This window comes from Sprattus sprattus (genome assembly GCF_963457725.1).
Source record: "Sprattus sprattus genome assembly, chromosome: 12".
Lineage (NCBI taxonomy): Eukaryota > Metazoa > Chordata > Actinopteri > Clupeiformes > Clupeidae > Sprattus > Sprattus sprattus.
Window position 1 is genome coordinate 24,477,819 of NC_137910.1, and position 19,835 is coordinate 24,497,653.

Here is a 19,835-nt window from a genome sequence, read left to right on the forward strand (position 1 = left end):
CCTGCCGCTGTCCACCAGTGCAAGGAGTGGAGCAAATTTGGAAAAAAATCACTGTGCTTGCACACTTGTGGCAGAGTGGTTATCAAGCTAACTGTCTAAAGCAACCTCATAAATATTAAAAAAGTATAACGATAAATGTTTTTCCCATTAGCCTATTTTTCCATGTGAATATGCGTTTCGACCTGAAATGACTGTGCATATCCTTTTTCTTCCATCCAGCCACTCCCGTGCATTCGCTGGAATAACTGTAATAAGAGATCATCATTTTGCCAGTGCAGTGCAGAGCAGGGGGCCCCTTTCCCCTTGACTTTCAACAAAAATAATAAGGCACTCCACTGCCGAGTTGCATGGAACCTTTCATTTAAATCAACAGTGTAGGGGCTACTCTAGAGAGAGAGAGAGAGAGAGAAAGAGAGACAGAGAGAGGAGGATGAAAGAAAGTACTGATGACTAGACTGATGGATCTTACTGAGCTCAGCAGAAATCCTGACCAAATATGTGCTCTCTCACCTTAGCTATCTGAGAATCTGATGTAGAGGGGAGAACAGGGAATGTGAAGAGCGTCACGCACAAGCTCCCCTACCGGGCATCGAGTGTTGGTCAAGGGAAAGGCTTTGTGGGAGGGATGTGTCATTGCACGAGAATGTTGCAAGGCCACAAATGGACACTCACTGACGTGTGTTGGCACAAAAGATTGCCGAGAAGAACAAACGCTGGTCACTCTTGTGGGCGATTTGGCACAGACGACTGTAACCGAATGGCAAATACAAGATACCACAAAACACAAAGTACACACTGGCAGTTATAAGTCTGCCATTTATGGTCAGTGTATGCATCTGTGTGTGTAAATGTGTGTGTGTTTGTGTGTGTGTGTGTGTGTGTGTGTGTGTCTGTGTGTGTGAGAGAGAGAGAAACAGAGAGCAAAGGGGAGAGTCAGACAACAAGCTTTTCAGAGGGAAAAAGGGCCCACAGAGTCAAAAGACTGAAGCAGTAACCCAGCCACAGAGCTGAACGGACTATCCTGTGGATGTTCCAGACTGGAGTGCACCTCTACAGAAGCACGTTTCAATCAGCCATATTTTAAAGGACACAGAGGGGCCATTAACCCGAGTATTTAACCCATCTTAACACAGCAATAAAGCAGGGATTTGTGTCTAATGAGATTGTTACCCCATTAGCAGGCTTGCACAATGGGTATGTCCTCACAAAATTAACTCAATACACAGTGTGGCCAGCATTCTGCCAGGCAGGCATTATATCATCAATCTTTATGGACCAGCAAAATAACACAACAAATTAAGTTTTTTAATGATGCTGCTCGATACTGCCAAACCATTTCCCCTTTACCCAAGGAAGGAAAACATAGGCTACCTTAGATGGCTTTAACTCAGCTAGACATATAGGGAGTTGTTGTGAATGTAAATTAATGTAAAGATTATGTGATTAGACAGAGAAACAACCCCCTCCATGTGTGAGAGAGCCCACAGCACATGCGGTCCCATTCTCATCGTCAGGCTAAGCACTGTTCTTCCTCTTGTGCATCCATTTACACTCTGACTCCAGGACTAGCCTGCTTCTCATTAGATAATGGAATACATAAAACTACCAATAAGGGATAAACACAATTATTTTTAAATGCCCCCTTATTTCCTGGGTATTTTAATCACACACGCAAGAAGAGACAAACAATGTAGAGGCCACCCTGAGGACTATCATACTTCGGCTGGTCAACCCCAGGAGCTTTTTCTGCCCTCATTTGTTTTGCCTTTTTTCTTGTCTTTTATGAAACAGAATAATTATAAGCAGAGTGATACAAAATGAAAACGAACAGCAGAACTCAGCAGCAGAGATATTCAGTTTTACCTGCTAGGATCAGAGCAATGTATGAAGTAGGCCTAGTCATTGAATAGCCCCATCAATCTGAATTCGGGGGTCTAAAGCCAGAAAACCTAAAGCGTGCAAAGGACAGGAGAGAAGAGAAGAGAAGGGAGGAGAATGGAGGGATAAGCTGGGGAGACAGGTTTGCGTGTGGTTCACGTTGAGGTGCATTTCTCAGCAACATCCGCTTGATCTCAATTGGTTCCTTATGGAACAAAGTGACTACGGCAAAGATAAACCGTTGCAACCCGCCTTGGCACCTGGCGCTGGAAGTTACAAAATATTTTAAACTTTTGTGAGGTGACATTTTTTGTAACAAAGGGTTGTTGTTTAGCTACCTGTCTATGTTATGGCAGGGAGCTAGCTACCCAGCTAACTAAGTATAGAGTATCATAGCAACAAGACATACTGTACTATGCAACCAATTTCCACTTGGCTTTTTTTTTACTCAAGTGGAAATTGAATATTAGCAACATGTCTCACATTTTAGAGACAAATAAAGTGTTGCCCAAGTCATCCATCCCATGGTAAATAAAGGAGTAAAAGCAACTTAATGTTAATGCCACCCAAACCATCCATCCCATGGTAATTAAAGGATTAAGAGGTATTAAAAGAATGCCAATCAATCACACATACAACTCAACATTCTCCAAAATCCTCTCATGCCTCATGCCACAAACAACAAATTTGAATGAACCTCTGACATGATGTGATGATGGGAAACAGCACTGAGAGGCAACAGCGCTGCTGTTTTGCTTTTCAGGGTCTGATTGAACTCTGGACTTCATCGCTCACCAAAGCCAAAGCCAGATTATGATGACAATGCACTGCTGTGCCTGTTTTCTAGCATTCCTTCAGTGTTTATGTCACACCCAAAACGAGATACCAGTAACGTTATTGATTACAGAGACGAATCATCCGGTGCTGGGGGAGAGGGGGGAGGGGCGAGGGCAGCAGAAACACCATGAGAGCCTGGTGCTCCTTCTACTCCTATCGCAGAGGAAGTGATGGTGGTGGAGACCAGCCTCAGCGTCTGCTTCCAGGTCTACTGCCAGCACTCACCGCTGGCGTCCAAGATCCACAGAGCTGCTAGGCTTGTGGTGTTCTGCTCCAAAGTTGGCTCACCCTTTGTGACTAACCAGTTGAAATGGTTTGGATGAGGTGATCGCACGACTACTCCATAATGAATCCCAGTACTTGTCTACTGAGTTTGGAGCACAGTCTGTTTGCTCTTCTTGGTCTGGCAAGCATGTGTTGGCCGCCCTGTAGTTCTGAACAGGTCCAGGATATAATGTTCTGTTGGTTTGCCTTGTCTCTTTATTTTGAATGACACCTGCGGAAGCTGGAACATTTTCAAGTGCTACACATCAACGTTCTGTTACAGCCCAGAGGAAAAGAGATAGATTACAAAATCTACTAAAATGGTCATAATGTTTTTAAACAAAACTCCATTTACACCACTCCTTACAACTAGTATACCTGTATGCTCAAGATTACTAACGCAATGTGTTTTTACTCCTAGTTTTTGAATCTCAGTTATATTTCCATTACCTGTCTAGACTATGAGATCTAGCTTGTTGGCTCTGTTCAAAGAAGAGTCATAGCCTGCTCGTGAAACTAAATGATAAGCCACCGTGCGGGAACTGACTTCCAATCTGGAAATGGTTCGTAAATATTTATCGGGGGATGGAGGATGGAGTGTGTTTCAACAACATCTGGGCCTCAAACATCTGAGCGGAAAACCTGTCCCAGACATAATAGAGCAAAATATGATTTACACTTCCGCGGTACAAGCCAGGAGGCCCAAAAATATGCATTGGCGTTGAGAGTTCAGTTTATCTCCCAATCGGCTGAACAGCCTTACATGGAGATTTAGGAGAGGGATGATCGTCTCATTCAGCTTCGAATGGAACAAAATAAGCTCTCCATTATTATCTTAGTAAGGGATCCCATTACGCGGTTTATATCTCAAATTTTTGCTTGAGTAATGAGCAAGTGTCTCCTTCTGTTTACGATGGTCCATTTCCACAAATCATCAAGGATGGTACAAATATGGAGATCATGCAATGAATGTGGGTCAACTGATGGGATATCAGTGAGATTTATAACATCAAAACAGACTAAGAACAGTCTTTGTGATAAATTAATTTGGGTTAACTGATGACATATCAGTGAGATTTATTACATCAAAAAAGACTAAGAACAGTCTTTGTGATCAACTGCGTAAAAGAAGATCTGTAAATTGACACTCATGTTAAGATACACATACGTATATGTACACAGTCAGACATTCAGAAGTAAGTTCTGATAAAATTATTAAGACTTGAATGCATCACTTTGCGGTTGCTAGCTGAATGGTTGGTAGTTGCAAACTAAAGGCTGATCATTTTAAAATTCCTTATATGATCTATATACAAACAAACACGCACGCACGCACGCACGCACGCACTTCGTCTCTAGATACAGAGGTGTTGCGTCTGGTATTGAGGGCTTCACAGTTACAGAGCATGACGCTTTACTGCTAACCATCTGACTTAGCTAGGCAGGCAAATAATAGCCCTGCAGCTGCCTTTCAGCCCCACATCCACACGAGACGGCACAACCAGCGTGCACCCAGTGAGAGCAAAGTGGAAGTCCAGCCTGCCAAGAGCCTCCGTGTCTGTGGTCGGAAAGTGTGAGAAGTCTCACGGGCTCTCTGCAAAGGGCATGTTGTGGACCCTCTGCAGCTGGTCACAGGCTAAATATGGCCCTGTCTTTTTAAAGCATTTTTACAGATCTTGGTGTCAACAATCAAACAGAAGAAAGACGTACTTAGGCATAGATAGACAAGTGATTCTAAAGTGGTTACAGAGGACCATACACAGACATACTGGTAACACTTTATTTGGATAGTCCTCCTGCGGAGACTTCACAGATTGTTTGTTGAAATTCAAGTTTAGTCTTTCTAATTGTTCACTAAACATCACCTTAACCAACCCCAACGTCTAACCCTAGCCTTCACCATACGCTGTAGTTATCAGTTTCAACAGCTAGTTTGTTTATAATCTGAGCATCTGTTGACAGTCTATAAGGGACCATCCAAATAACGTCACTGGCATACTGTAGCTGTTTATATAGCTGCTTTAGGGCTGGAAGGCTGTTGGCCAAATCAATAATAAATGATTCTGTTGAAGTAAAATCAACAGTGAGTTCCACAGAGTTATTTCCCATGGTAAAGGAAGTGTTAGATTCTCAGACTGTCTGAGTGGGTGTAGCTGTCTGCTGGCACTAACATGACCCATTTCTACCCACTGACCTCAGACACTCACAGAGCTCCAAGGATGTAGCATGAAATCAAAAATCACCCATATTAAGGTAAACACAACAGAGTTTATGCAAAGAATGTATTTCCAAAATGTCTACTCAACAATGTCCCGTATGATACAGATGACAACATATGTGTTAAAGTAGCACTATATGTATTCCCTGCTTTTGCTCTGCTTTGTAATTTCAACTGCTCACGGCCTCTTTGTCCACACAAGAAGTCACATCTCGAAACAGCAGTATAACAGGAAAAAAAGCATGGTACGAGTTCAGCTTATACACAGGATAAATCTATTTCTCCCCAGAGAAACCATCAACTTTCAGGTGATTTATAAATATCCTCAGCACTGCTTGTGGATTGGCGGAGCCTGCACCACATTTCCCTTGTAGCCGCAGAGTTGAAACTTGGGTTAGAGTGTGAATGCCGGGGCCAATGACGGCGGGTTAAGGCGAGCATGCGTGAGTTCACATGCGCATGCTGGGTGAACATATGCACCTATGCTGTGAGCCGAACTACAGAGGACATCACAGTTTTATGCAACTTGCCATTTCACCTCTCACTGAGCGAGGTACAGAGTGCATGATGCTGTCAAGTCACTGCTGCAGAGTAATGCATTTATGGAATGACTTCTGTAATGAACATCAGGCCAAGCCAATTCACTGTCTTTTCATAGACACTGAAATCTGATTAGGAGTAAGAGGTAAGAGATTATGTGAGTGTATAAAGTGTTCTGTTCTAATTATATCCCCCTTTACTTCCAAACAATAACATTGATTAAACTACTCTAGTCCTTCTTGATTCCTGACCTAATTTCTATCTGGCATATTGGGATATTTTCATATTTTGGTTGGAGCATCACTTTAATACAGTATGTGGTAGCCACGGAAGCCAGTACAAACGGAGATACATGGGACCAACCTTGATGTGCGTAGATCCCACAGTTTAATGCCATCTGTGATTGCACTCGTCAGGAAAAGGTTGTAGGAGTCCTGGGCCTGTGCACTGTACATGGAACCCTGCAAGTTCATTGACAAAAGCCACACTTGAGTTAGTTCAGTTAGTGACTGGAACTGGCTAAGATTTATCTTTTTAACATTTCCATGAACCTCAAAATCACTCTAAACGATAACAAAAAGCAGCATGAAATTAGGTCTGTTTACTTAGTGACACTTTCAAGACATAAAGTGACCACTTATCACAAATATTTATCAGTGCTTTTACTGCCTGAAATAGAACATTGGCAACAATCTTGGCACTGCTAGAGCCTTGCTTGGTTCAGGAATTCATAATCACGCATGACTTATTATGAACTGTATTATTAAATTTGGTTCAGAAATCAAACTGGTACACTGCACTCTCTCCCTCTCCAGCTCTTCCATCAGTGATGTTCAGGTGTTTCCTAGCACCTGAGTGGCATGTGGAGGGGGGTGAGGTGAGAATGAAAACGGTATGGAGGTGACCTTAACAGCGTGAAAAGTTTCCACTGTAACCATCCAACACCAACAGTCAGCACAGTGGAAACACATTTGTCATTCTCTTCCATCTTGCCACAACTCTGGCAAAGCAAATCAAAAGATCACAGGCAACAGATTTCCTTTTCGCCCTGACAACAGAGGGCAAAGACAGAGTTTTCACTTGCAGGATGTCTTCTTCTTGCAGCACACAGAATATACGGCTTCCAATTCTATCTGAAAATGTTTGATGATCAGCGGTGGTGTGGGGGCCAGGGGTGGGAGTCTTGAGGGAGGTTTCCAGTAAGTCTGGGAAAATGTGCCTTGGACCACCACTCCAGCTCCACTTCTCCCGACAGCACACAGCACTGACAATTTCCAGATTTTTTTTTTCTTTGTTACTTCTTTTGCCTTTCATAGGATGGAAAGTTGTATGTGGACGGTGGAGGGGGGGGCAGAAGAGAGGAGCGATTGGAGACGATGAGGAAGAGGAAGAGGGCAGGCAGGATTATTCTGGGGATGCTTTGGGTAAAGCAGAGGTGAAGACAGATGAGGAGAAAGACAGAGGGAGAAGAGGGAACAGGAGAAGGGTAGTGAGGGATGACACTAGGAAGAGAAGTGAAGAGAGGAAGGGGGGGCAGTACCTACGTTTTAAAGGGACGATGGGATGTTTCTGAGTGAATGTTTTTGGGCAGAACTGAAGCACGGAAGCAAGTAGTAAACGATCAGATGAAGACAAAGGAAAACATTTGGAGGACTACCAGATATGTGCAAAAACACTAGCTCTATCTGATGAGATTGGGGGGAAAAAGAGAGGAAAGAGAAAGAGAGGAAAGAGAGGCAAAATGGAGGGATGCAAAAGAACTGGGGGAGGAGGCGTGACGTCTGTCTTTTCACGAACAAGACGCAGGAATTCCCACTGGTCATCAGACGTTTATCCCCCATGGCCCCTCATCTCCACAGGACCCAAGCTGCATGACCCCTCTCATTGACACAGCGCCCTGGGCTTGAGTCAACACCCTGTAGCAGCCTCTCTAAGCATGGCACACAATGTATGGCGTGACGGGGAGCCGTCTTCGCACAAGCAGAGACAAGGGGACAGTGTGGGAGAGTGCGTCTGCACCCAAGCCAGGCCCGCTCCACCCCAAAGCACTTAATCCGGCCCTTGTAAAAGTGGTTTAAACTGTTGATCCAGGTCCCTCTGTGTCGGAGGCTTGGACTGGAGTTGAGCTGAGGGGAGGGGAGGGGATGGGAGGGGGAGGGAGTACTGGTGTTAAAACAGACATGAGCTCAAATACCTGAATGTGAAAGTAAGTCACGTGTTGTGGTATGGGCAGTAGGAGTCAACAGGTTTATTGCCCATCGTTCCTATCTCCCTTCAATACATTATCCCACATTAAAATTTTCAGATTTTGTTCAGAGTATGAATTAGTGTTTTGTTCAGAATGAGTGTTCAGTGTTCTTTGTCAGGAACCTTACATAGAAAAAAGTTTCAAATTTTCCAATTATTTTCCATTCATTGTAGGAGAGTCCTATATTCTATTTCATCCATACAATAGACTATATAACACAACACACACAGGTTTTCGAATTCCTTTGTCTCTTCAATGTTTACAAAATGGGGACGTAATAAGGCTTTGCAGAGACTACATGTAAGCAGTGGAGGTATGGCATTCATATTAAATCCTTTTAAATGGAACTATTAACTATTATGTGGATTGTCATCATTTGCATGACATAAAGGAAAGCGACTTCATTGTTGGCAAACAATGACTCAGCAAGTTAAATACAATTCAAGCCGAAGAACTGCACTGAAGAAGCACTGTGGCACCCTTTCAGTGAGTGGATGGTACACCCGTAAGCATCCCCAGGCACAGCTGGAGTGCAGTAGGAATTACGCAACACATGATATGATTCAGATCCTCAGCCACTAATTTGTCATGTCAGTCTTAATCTGGCTGCACATGGGATTTGTATCCAGACACTCCGCAAGATGAACGATGCCGGAGGGGACCGCTTGTCACGGCCGTCACGGAAACTTTTGCTTACGCGTCTGCCGCCGCCATCGGCCGAGCGTCTTCACACCAGAGACGGGTCCCACTCATGTCATGATCACCCCATCAACCCCACTCCGAAAAGAAGACTCCGTTGCTTAACGTCTTACGTAACGTAATGCCTGCGCTGCTTTTTCCAGGTCTGTAGGTCTTCCAAGTGCTGGAGATGGGTTGATGGGCCTCTCTGCTCATCGTCTGCCCGACCATAATCCCCATTCTCCTCCCACTATTCTGGCGCTGCCTGGCACTCCAACACTGGGGGCTTGAGACTTAATCATTTGGTGTCAATGCCAGTATATTACATTCTGAGCCATATCCACCCCTGCTCTCCAACTCTCTCCACTCTGCGGTGAATCATAAGGAAAGTTTGTGCTCCTGGATTTGCTACCAAGAATCGTCTTTCCTGTTTATTATTAACCATCAGTGGTGCGGAGACAGCTGCATGGGAACGATCGTTTCAATCTGGTCTGCAGATTTTGCGAGGCGGGCTAAAATGTTTCTTTGAATGGCTTGCGCTTCATTTGTGCTGATCTGTGTCTTTTAGCAGTCGTTAGTTAGAAGTTTCAGCCAAAACACTCACAGTTCAAAAGTCCAGCCAAAAGACCACCACCAAAAGAAGGATAGTTGGACATGTGGCTACCAAACACTATCCTATAAAAACATGTTAGAGAAACACCACTGTGTGTCAACCAGAACTTTTGTATTGAAGGTAGAACCTGCAACCATTAAGTTTAATTTCTCCCAGCTGATTTCACACACACACACACAAACACACACACACACACACACACACACGCACACACGCACACACACACACACACACACACACACACACAACCATACTGACTCATAATATGCCCCTGTAAGCCAGTCCTGCCAAACCACTTTGGAAGCACATACCCTAGAGATAAAGGGGAATCAGATTCAGTGAATGGAAAGAGTCTGTAGTCTGTGTTAGTGGAGCTTTCAGTCAAGGCTCCATCATGGTAAAAATGCATAAAAAACAAAGACAGCATAATCTGCTACTATAAAATCAGTCAGAGGCAGGTGGGCATTCGAATGAAAAGGCAGGTCTACTATAAAATTCGATTCAATTTTATTTATATAGCCCCAACACAATAAAATTGTCTCAAGGCGTTTAACAAAATGACATAAGTACAGTATGCTGGCTTATTTAGCAATCCAAAACATCTCCCCTTTGCGGTTTTTGAAACCCATCAATAGCATTCAAAACAGACAGACGGTTCAGATTTCTTCCTCTTACCAAATCAAATAGTTTCCTCCTAGTCAAAATACTGACAGGCAGTTTTGAGTTTGCAGTTGATTAAGTGTCCTTTTAAGTATATGCTTTGAGATTCCTAAAATATTTTTTTGGGGGGTATTTCTAACTTATCATTAAGTGTAAAAATGTCCATTGAACTGTACAGACAGATCAAAAAGATGACCCAAATCATTTCTGTCCCAGGCTTTTACTTAACAAATGTCAATAAAGGTAGTTGGTAGAATAATGGCTATGAACCCCATTAAGCTATTAACATCATTAATGAAGAGCATAAGGCATTTAAATAAGTTGCAAAACGTCAAACAGATACTCACGCCATTCTTTCTCTGTTATATAACCTCCCATTCTGAAGATTGTAACAACTCCAAACTAAATATCCTTACGACGTTTTATTTCTCCCAGGCTCATCTATTCATTCCCCGAACAAGAGTGAGTTAGCATGTAATCAATAACAACTTGTTTGATTGAGTCCCAAGGTCTGTTATTTTATTGATTCAAACTGATGTATGTTTACAATGTGTCTATATTTACTGACACACTTAGACACATGCATGACAGACAAACTCACTACACATAGCCTAGAGGGATTAACCAGGTATTCAAAAGCCCACCTCATTTCCAAATACTCTGCCAGCTGTACAACAGAACACTGCTATGTTTGCAACTAAGCTATTTTTATTTTTTATTTTGTAATCCTTATACTCACTAAACTGCAATGGGTGGATCCTATGACAGCGGCACAATATTTAGCCTTATAGGATTCTCCCGACAGCATCATATACTTTTCTATACACTCATCTAATTTAATTGTTTATTTCATGTATCTAATTTATTATATGTTATTCCATCCTTACAATTGTACTAATATTGTTGCTGTCAAATAAACAGTTCTGAGTTCTGAGTTCTGAGTTCTGATTTTAATCGTCAATTAAAAGCTGTAGAAAAAAACAATCTCAATGTGCTTTCCATCTTGTGGAGTTGGAGTGTGTTATGACGGGTGGTGTGAGTTGAGTTGCGAGATGTGATCTCAGAGGAGACCATGGACCACAGGCTTTTATGGACTTACGGCTTCATGGAATTTGAATCAACCATCTTCACCGTCCTGGACCCAACCCACATTGCAACCTGACATCACACATTCAGAACGCCCACAAAAAGGAACAAAACGTTTTTGTTTTTTCCCTTTCTACCTCGGGCTTGTTTTGGAATTACTTTTTTTAGCTGCACACCTAGGCATTTTACAGGAACCTTATTTTCAGCACAGATGTGTGTACACTATACTGCATTTGTATACATGGGTTAGGACAACTATCAATATGCATATTTGTATTAAATGTCAGCTAAGATAAGATCTCCCCTCTAATGCTGACTAGCTGGAATAGGCTATAACTATTTCATGACTCCATACTGTAATGCGTATCAAATTCATGGGGTAACTGGCATCATCATTCCTAGATGATGCCAGTCTAGTTGACACTGAAATGCTTTTGGCCCTGAACGAGATAAAATCTAGCGTAGGCTGACGAAGAATAAAAGGGCCTTCATTAAGCAAAATGTGAAGACCCTGAGTTGTGCTACCTTGTTCTGTGTGATGTGATGGGCCGCTCTGCTGTGGCTCTCTGAGATCTCCATGGCAAGGCTGCCCACGTTCAGATCAAACACCTGGATTGATCGGTCAGCGCCACATGACAGCACGATGTCTAAGAGTGCAGTCAAGGAGACATTAAAGCTTCATCCGTATAGTACTTGTAGACCTCAGAGTGTCTTAGGGGGACATAACTGTGAATAAAAAAGGAACAATGAAAATATTTGTATCCGAGTCAGAGTCGTGACATTTTCAGTCATTCTTAGCAAGTCCAACTCTCAATCCCTGGAGCATGAACAAGAATACCATAATAACACAATCTGGAAAATGTTACAAATGATTTCATATCTTTTTCCACAAGACGTGTCGCCAAGCACAACATCGCTGCATTACCTAAAGCATAGGCATAAACTGTGTGGGACTCAGGGCAGCTTTTGTGGTTCAGTGGATTTATGACTGAATAAATGTATTGTAAACCTTTTAATAGGGAGTGAACTGGAGACATTTCTGAAAATGACAGTGATACAGATGTTTTTTTTTTTTCTTCTCTTTTCTTTTTTTGAATGGTGGAGATCAGTTGTTCCACCCTTGGGACTACACGTGAGATCCGTATTAAGCCAGGCTGTCTGAGGATGTCATTAAAAAGCACACCGCTGAGCTTTGGGTCTCTCCCAGCTCACACCTGCCTCCACTAATCCCCACAGGTGCTCAGAGAGGTATAAAAAAAAACATGGCTTTAAGTAGGGGTCCCTTGGAAGTGTGTTGAGAAACACTGTGTTAAGGGGAAATCAGTAACATGATCGAAAAGGATACAGGAGAAAAAGTCGTTGATGGCTGACATGGCGGTGATGTCAGTTCCTGACTTTGTGCTGAAACGTCTAACCAGTCTGGAGAAGCTCTTCTGCTCATACCTTCAGGAGGGAGAAAGAAGCAGGGAGGGGGAGAGGGGGGGCACATGTGTTAGTCACATGTCACCACTAAGTCTTCCAAACCAGACAGTTAACAGTGGAAAGGCAATGCATGTGATGAGCAGTGGCCAGCAGTGAAGCATCATGTGTGTCTAATCTCCATTTAGAACTCTCACTCGAGTACCTGACATACCCCTTACTTTTAAGTTCTCTTCCATGCCTGGCCTCGAACGTTACCCATCAGCTTAGGAGAAAGAGAGGGTGTCTAAGACGGGTGTGGGAAGGGGGTGGAAACTGAAAGTAAGAGGGATTCCAGCTTTCAGCACTTGTGTTGGTGACACTGAACAAGCTCTGAAGGCTTATGGTACACGACCACGCTTGCCTGGGTGGTGTTACATGTCAGCACAGGGCTTGTGGTCGGGGGCTGACTGAAGACAGACAGCCATCAGACAACGGTAGCCCAGAAAACGCGGCCCCACGGCAAGTCGATCAACAAAGAGGCAATTCTGGCTGAATTTGCTGATAAAAAAAATTGAGGGAGATGCCCATATGTGTGGGTTACGACGGAGTTAACTGCTGTGGCTTGAGGCGTGAAACTCTGGCGCTTAGCAGGGTTTTTTGGTGGCAAGCCTGATGGAATCCTGCAGGCCCCGTGCCAGACAGGGAGTCACACTGCTGGCACCAAACACAAGCCCACATGACCACTGACTCCAACTTTACCGTGAGCAGAGACTAAGAAAGAGAAAGAGAGAGAGAGAGAGAGAGAGAGAGAGAGAGAGAGAGAGAGAGAGGAAGAGACAGAGAGACAGAGAGACAGAAACACATGTGTGCCCTTGCATCTCTCTTCAGGGTCTGTGTGTGCATATTCCAAGCTTCATCTGCAATTCCAGCTACCTTCTGTCGTTTTCGCAGATACATTTATGCTTTGTGACTTTTAGAGTGCAGCAGACGAACTAATTTTACTGGGACTTGTTCTTGTCGGGAACTGAACCCACCACCTCTGCGAGGCTTGAGCCATTTACATTTACATTACCGTCACAGCTGGAGGGGTCGAGCCGATGCGAGTGTAAGGGCTGACCCTCTGGAGCCCTTCAGTCAGTCCGTCCAGAACAGTAATTTGAACATTTGCACTTGACTACGCCGAGCAGTTGAATGACATGGAGAAAGATCGTCGACATGTTTGTGTTTGGTTGTTTCAGTTGGCTGAGTTTGTCGGCCAAGTTTTTTCAGGCACAGCAATAGGAGTCAAAACCATTTATCAGCGTCTCAATTTTGAACCGAAGCAGACAGTTTTGAAGATGACTTCCCCATGGTGGTCTTTTTTAATCCTCTAAGCGCTTTACACTAAGAACAGACTGAACTTGTCCGAGTAGTCATAAACAGGAAATGTGAACAAATGCCTGTCTTTTCCGTATGCCGTTCCCATCTAGTTTTTCACGCTTAATGTTTATATCCAAGACACTTCCCAAGTAACAGACCACCTCTAACTTCCAGTAAAAAGATGTTAAACAATGCCTTCTTAAACCCTGGATGTGCTCCAAATTGTCCTTTGTACTGTATGTATATATCTCAATTAATGTGTCTATGTTTACAATGTGTCTATAAGTACACTATCTCTAAAAATAGATAGTTTGAAGTCAAGTCATGGTATGTACACAGTATGTGTTTGTGATGGTATTTTACACAGAGGGAACAGTGTGGGGGTCATTTACTAAATATAGCTAGTGTGAGTTGAAAACATCAGCTTGGTCTTCCAGGAAAAGTGTGTGGGAAAGAGACTCTAGGATTCCGAGGGGCCTTGGTGTCAAGAGAGTGGAGTGAGTGGACTGCTCTGGTTCATACCTCTTGAGGTCATCCCGACTGGTGTCTAGGTGGGAGAGGAAGAGGTGCACGGAGGAGCCGGAGGCCAGCAGCAGAAACTTGTCCAGGTAGTAAAACTGAGCGCTTCGGACAGGTCCGGAAAACCGGTCACTTCCCTAAGGAGAGATGTGCCAAAGATGTAACTGAGTACAGCAATCTGTTTACTTCCACCCTGCATGTCAGATTTCCACACACCCCTGGGCCGTTGCTCGAATCCCTTTTATTCAGGGACCATAAGGCTAAGTAACCACTTCTAAAAACTGACTATTAAACAACTTGAAAGAAGAAAAAAAAGAAGAAAGAAGGTATACATAGGGCTCTCAAAGACAACAATTTAATACCACTTCATGTACATTTAATGAGGCTTTGCCCTCGTTTGATACCCACATTTTTAAGATGTGGGGTTTCGTTCAACTTGAGTGCCCCTCCTCTCTGAAACTGGCTCAGGCAGAGTGTGCCGAGGACTTAAAGACTGCAGGAATTTTCCCTTTTTTCCATGTGGAAAAAAGGACTCATGAAAGAGAATCCTGCAGACTGGATGGGAGAGAAGTGGTGCCCTCATCAGCGCGTGGCCTGTTTTGTAACAGTAATGTGTTTCTCTTTATGAGGGAGTGAGAATGAAGGAGACAGAGAAAGAGGCAGCAGAGGGAATAGAGAGAAGGAAAGAGAGAGACAGACAGAGAGAGGGATAGAGAGGGAGAGAGAGAAAGTGACAGAGTGGGAGGGAAAAAAAGGCAAAATCCTTACAATGCTAACAGAAAGGGTGATCAAAGACCACTGTGCCTCATTGACCAACTATCCAATACTGTGTGGTGATTTCTACTTCAAAACAGGAAGTCTGCAAAAGGGTTGAGGGGTTTTGTGGATGTTGGGCCTGAAGCAGAGCCAAACACAAAGAGTTACAGGCTCCACCATACTAGTGTGCTCACTGGAATTCTCTTTTTCCATACTTCTGTAAGAAAGCCATGTGCCGTCTCCCTCAGACTCCGCCCCCTGTTTATATTCATGAAATGATTTATTTTCTTGCTGCCAAGACTTTTAAATCACTTTGATGTAACAGAAATATCAAGAGACGAACGCATGAGTCACATGGATAGAATCTCCATGACCTGTGCAGAGATAACTATAGCATCTGAGGTCAAAAATCTGTCTTGGCGGCAGTTGAGACACAAAGGCATAAACTAATTGCCCTGGGACTTCTGGAAAAGTGTGCAGTCCAGCGTGGACGTTTCAGAGAGGGGTCTGCACGTGCTCAGGGGTGCTGGCGAAGTGCTCAGATGAGTCGGGGTTGGACGAGAGGCCAGTGCAGATGTTTCTATGTGACACTGTCAGGATGTGCAGCAAAGACACCCCACACACACACACACACACACACACACACACACACACACACACACCGGCCTTCAGCCCTTTGCTCACTTCTTCCAAAAAGCTTTCCTCAGACCGGAGCCGGAGGAGACAAAAAAAAAAACCCTGATTGGCGCAATATTAATAGCTTCCATATCAACGCGGGTTAGACTTGGCAGACAAACACAAAACGTTACATTGGATTCCAGAATTAACATGAAACACGAAAGAACGGGATCACAGCCATGCTTTTAGGGACTTGTGTGATTCCCATAAGAAACTTTTGGGACTTCTGACATCCATTGAAAAAAAAAAAAAAAGCAATACAGTTGAAGAGAACAGGAATGAAATTGACTTTGATGAAGTCACACAGGAAACAATGCTTGTCCAGGGCCAGGCCGTGGGCCAGTCCTGTTTTGGAAGCGTTACCATGATAAGGGTGGGCTCTTTGCTTCCAGCAGCCCATATGCGAACGCTCTGATCCTCTGATGCACTCAGGATCCAACCACAGCTGTGACTCCAGCACACACTGCTCAGTGCCTTACTGTGACCTGCAGAAGGCAAACAAACCAAAAGAAAGCAAACATTTGAGGAACAGCACACATTTCGCCTACCAAAATGAACTCCATTAGATTTATTTTGTTTGGCTTGTTAATTCAATGGTTTTATAATGTTCAGCAAATCCTCAAGCCATAGGTCAGAGTATAAATGTCACAATCAGCATGGCCACAGCCACAGGAAGTCAACAGGAGACGGGCCTTCACGGGCCTTCTCCTCCTACAAGCAGCCAGGCGAGAAGTCTTCTCACCTCTGCTGCCCCCTAGTGGAAGCCCACGAAGGCCCATCCTCTCCAACCAAGATGAGTATTAAAGTTAATTTTAGACTAAACTTCCCCCCCAAAACATCCTTGACACTTGTTTTTCCCGAAGAATTTACAGTGCAGGATTGCCGTTAACAATCAGATTCAGGAACATACTGTGCCGTCCATTTGCCTTTAGATCAGGGAGTAAGACAGAAAGGTAGGATTCTGTGGTCCCCTTCCAAACAGCTCCTTAAATCAGAGCATTTCCCCTCCAGAAGAATGCTCTTAGTCATTATGGCCCGGACACATAAAGGAGAAAGAGGAGAATCTTTCTGTATCTATCTATATATATATATATATCTTTCTCCCTCTCTCTCTCTCTGGCTGTGTAGGGTGAGGGTTGCACTCAGACCTTTGGTTTCAAAGCGTTTAAGATTTTATCTGTGCAGGAATGCACAGGAGGGCCGACCACATTGGCGGAGAATTGCGCAGTAAATCCAAAACGTGCAACTGGTTCTCCGGTCTCCCCTTTCCTCTCCTCTTGATACCTCCCATGACCAATACAGGAGCAACGGTAAGGCATGTATCAGCCTGGCTCTGAAAAGGAGACTGACCTAGCTGAGATTGAAAGAGGGAGAGAGAAACAGTCCCTGGCAGGTTGTTATAAAGGAAAACTGGAATTGTTCAGTTGCGGTGCAGGCATGAGTGACTTGTGACAGCGGGATTAAGCCAACAACAATACAATGCCTGTGAGCGTGTGTTCACACATCTGCAGTAAAAACCACAACCAAATGCCACTGGCAGAAGTGCTGTATTTCAACATACACATTCATACCCACGGTGAGTGCTGAATAAAGCCATTCCTCTCATCTTCTCTGTTTCCCTCTCTGGCTGTCTGCGCCTCCTCGCCCCGTCTCCTCCAACGCTGGCACTATCTAATAACATACGTTTAGCAGCGCATGCCAGCTGGAACAGCAGCTCTTTATTCGGCTGCCTGAGCAGCTTCTCAACTCTCCTAGACCACCTGACACAAAAACCCCAACCCATCTTTTCAGCGGTATTATCCATGAATATTAATGACTACTTCTCTGCAACAGTAAAATTATTTTTCCATAAACTTCGTAAACTTCTTCCAACACTAGTGGTTTGAAATGAAACAAAAAAAAATAAAACAACCGGTGGCATAGGCAGAACAAACATGCCCTGAAGTTGCTTTTTTACTTATTGTAGTCCTAGCAGACCATGTTGAAGTGCTGCTAAAAATGTGTTTACAGTTCCTGCCATGATAAATATAACAAAAGGCTGTAAATACAATGCATGAGTGACCTCCCTGAGATAAATGGCTTATGCAAATAAAATAAAAGTGATGGAAAACACACACACACACACACACAACAAAATACACTGTGTGTACAGAGTGAAATGTTTTCTTTCACATCTTGACCAAGCTAAAACTTTTAAGACACATCAAAGTCAACTTTTAAGTCAACTTTGAAGACTAGTTTGGGAGGTGCACACTTTCAAGGTAAGGTATTACTCTCATGCAAGGTCATAAAAACAGCAGCACCAAAATTGAAAAAAAAAAACCTTATATTTGATGATCTACACTTTGCCACCAAACCATTAATCCAAGTAGTAAAGCCATCATTTAGGGTTGTAAAACTGGGATTAGGCAAATGTGAAATACGCGTTTGACCCTGCTGAGCCTGAATCTGTGCGTATTTGGTTCAGTAGGGCACAGTGGGGGAGCACAAAAACAAACGGACATTCCTCCACAACTGCCTGGATTCTCTTCAGGGCTGATCGATGATTGATGATGATGATTGACAACTGGGCACGGGTGCGCTGGTGTGCAGTGGTTCAATAAATAACAACATCGATGGAGCTGCTATGTGCTTCCCTGGCCCTTTTCCTCAGGAAACCCACGTAGGGAAAGAAAAAAAAATTGGAGACATTGGGGAAAAGGGGGAATGTACGACCTAACAGAAAAACATACAAAGCAGCACCAAAATAAACACGGCTAGGATTTTTTTTTTATCAGGAAGTCTCACCAATACCTGTGTAGACAGAGGGGCTGCCAGTGAGGGAGGACTTGTACAATAACACTGATGTGTCTCCAAGACCACACAGGATCTGCTTTCCATCTCCTGAGGGGGGAAAAAAGGGACAGGATGAGGGATATAGAGAGAGAGAGAGAGAGAGAGAGAGAGAGAGAGAGAGAGAGAGAGAGAGAGAGAGGGAAGTGGGGAGAGGAGAGGGAGTAAGAGAGAGAAAAAGGTGAATAAAAATGATCATCAGGTTCAGCAACTTAACCACTTCTGGGTCAATTACTAATAACACACCTGAAGCGTGGATAATAGCTTGAGAAATAACACAGTCTGGGGTTAATGTCTGCAAACATGGCTCTATAAAACTCCCAAAACCATTTTATCACCCTGGAACTGGGCTCCTAACATCTGCAATGCTGGTTTGGGCTTTAAGTGGGAGAAGACAGTGGGCTTGCCAAGCCCAGTGTGGCAGGCAACCCTCATTTCGTTTTTCCTTAGGTTGCAAACCGTTTCTTTTATTTGTCTGACCTAAATGGAGACGCAAGGCTGGAAGTGGTTAGTCACGTGCGGTCAATTTAGCGTGTGTGTGTGTTTGTCACACTTACCTGAGTACTGCAGACAAAAGACTGGCGTGTGTGTTGGAGAAGCGCTCAGAAGAGCGTGCTGAACGGTGGGAGCAGCAAGGCCTGATGGGTACTCACTGAGGAGAGCGTCACTTATGTGGGAACATTCACATATGGAGAAAGAAAGCAGACATGTTTCAAAGCCTACAAAAATATTTACTGAAATGATTTGTAGCAGTGAGTCTTTTTGTGGCACTGACAAGACTGCTCACATCTTTGTGCTCTTCCTAGTAGGCCTCTGGGCTTTCTTCTGAATGTTGGTTTTGGGCGTGAACAATTTTCTCCTGTAAAGCAAAACATTGACTTCTATCTTGCACACAGTTACTGTAGCAATAGAACTAAAGTGATGATGTGATAATTCTTAGACGTGCCATAGACAGACTACAACTGCCATACAAAGTATTTTGATCGTAGAACTGCCATACAAAGTGAGATGCATAAAATACAGATAAGTAGGATTTATAAGACACTTACAAATAATCAGAACAATATATCCAGGATATGAACAGTGTAACTTTTTTACATACATACATAATTACATAATATTTGATATAGTCTTTACATAAGGATTTTACGTATATTTCTACATATGTTTTAGCACACAGAATATTGCAAAACAAACTGTAAAATCGGAGGACAAAAGTTTCTAGAACATGTGGGGTGACCTCAACATCCATGACCAATAAACTCCAT

The 19,835-nt window shown here is 43.5% G+C and overlaps 1 protein-coding gene across 1 annotated transcript in view; it reads right to left on the reverse strand.

The window, feature by feature from the left end:
• wdr27 (WD repeat domain 27) overlaps positions 1-19,835 on the reverse strand; it is a gene marked incomplete at both ends in the record, with an annotated part of 63,253 nt that overhangs the window by 34,527 nt on the left and 8,891 nt on the right. Inside the window, 8 exons of the mRNA XM_080849472.1 lie at positions 6,101-6,198; positions 11,548-11,669; positions 12,368-12,465; positions 14,305-14,438; positions 16,099-16,220; positions 18,529-18,618; positions 19,125-19,234; positions 19,355-19,426. Of these exons, the coding sequence (XP_080705598.1) occupies positions 6,101-6,198; positions 11,548-11,669; positions 12,368-12,465; positions 14,305-14,438; positions 16,099-16,220; positions 18,529-18,618; positions 19,125-19,234; positions 19,355-19,426 (846 nt within the window). The remainder of the gene's footprint in view (positions 1-6,100; positions 6,199-11,547; positions 11,670-12,367; positions 12,466-14,304; positions 14,439-16,098; positions 16,221-18,528; positions 18,619-19,124; positions 19,235-19,354; positions 19,427-19,835) is intronic.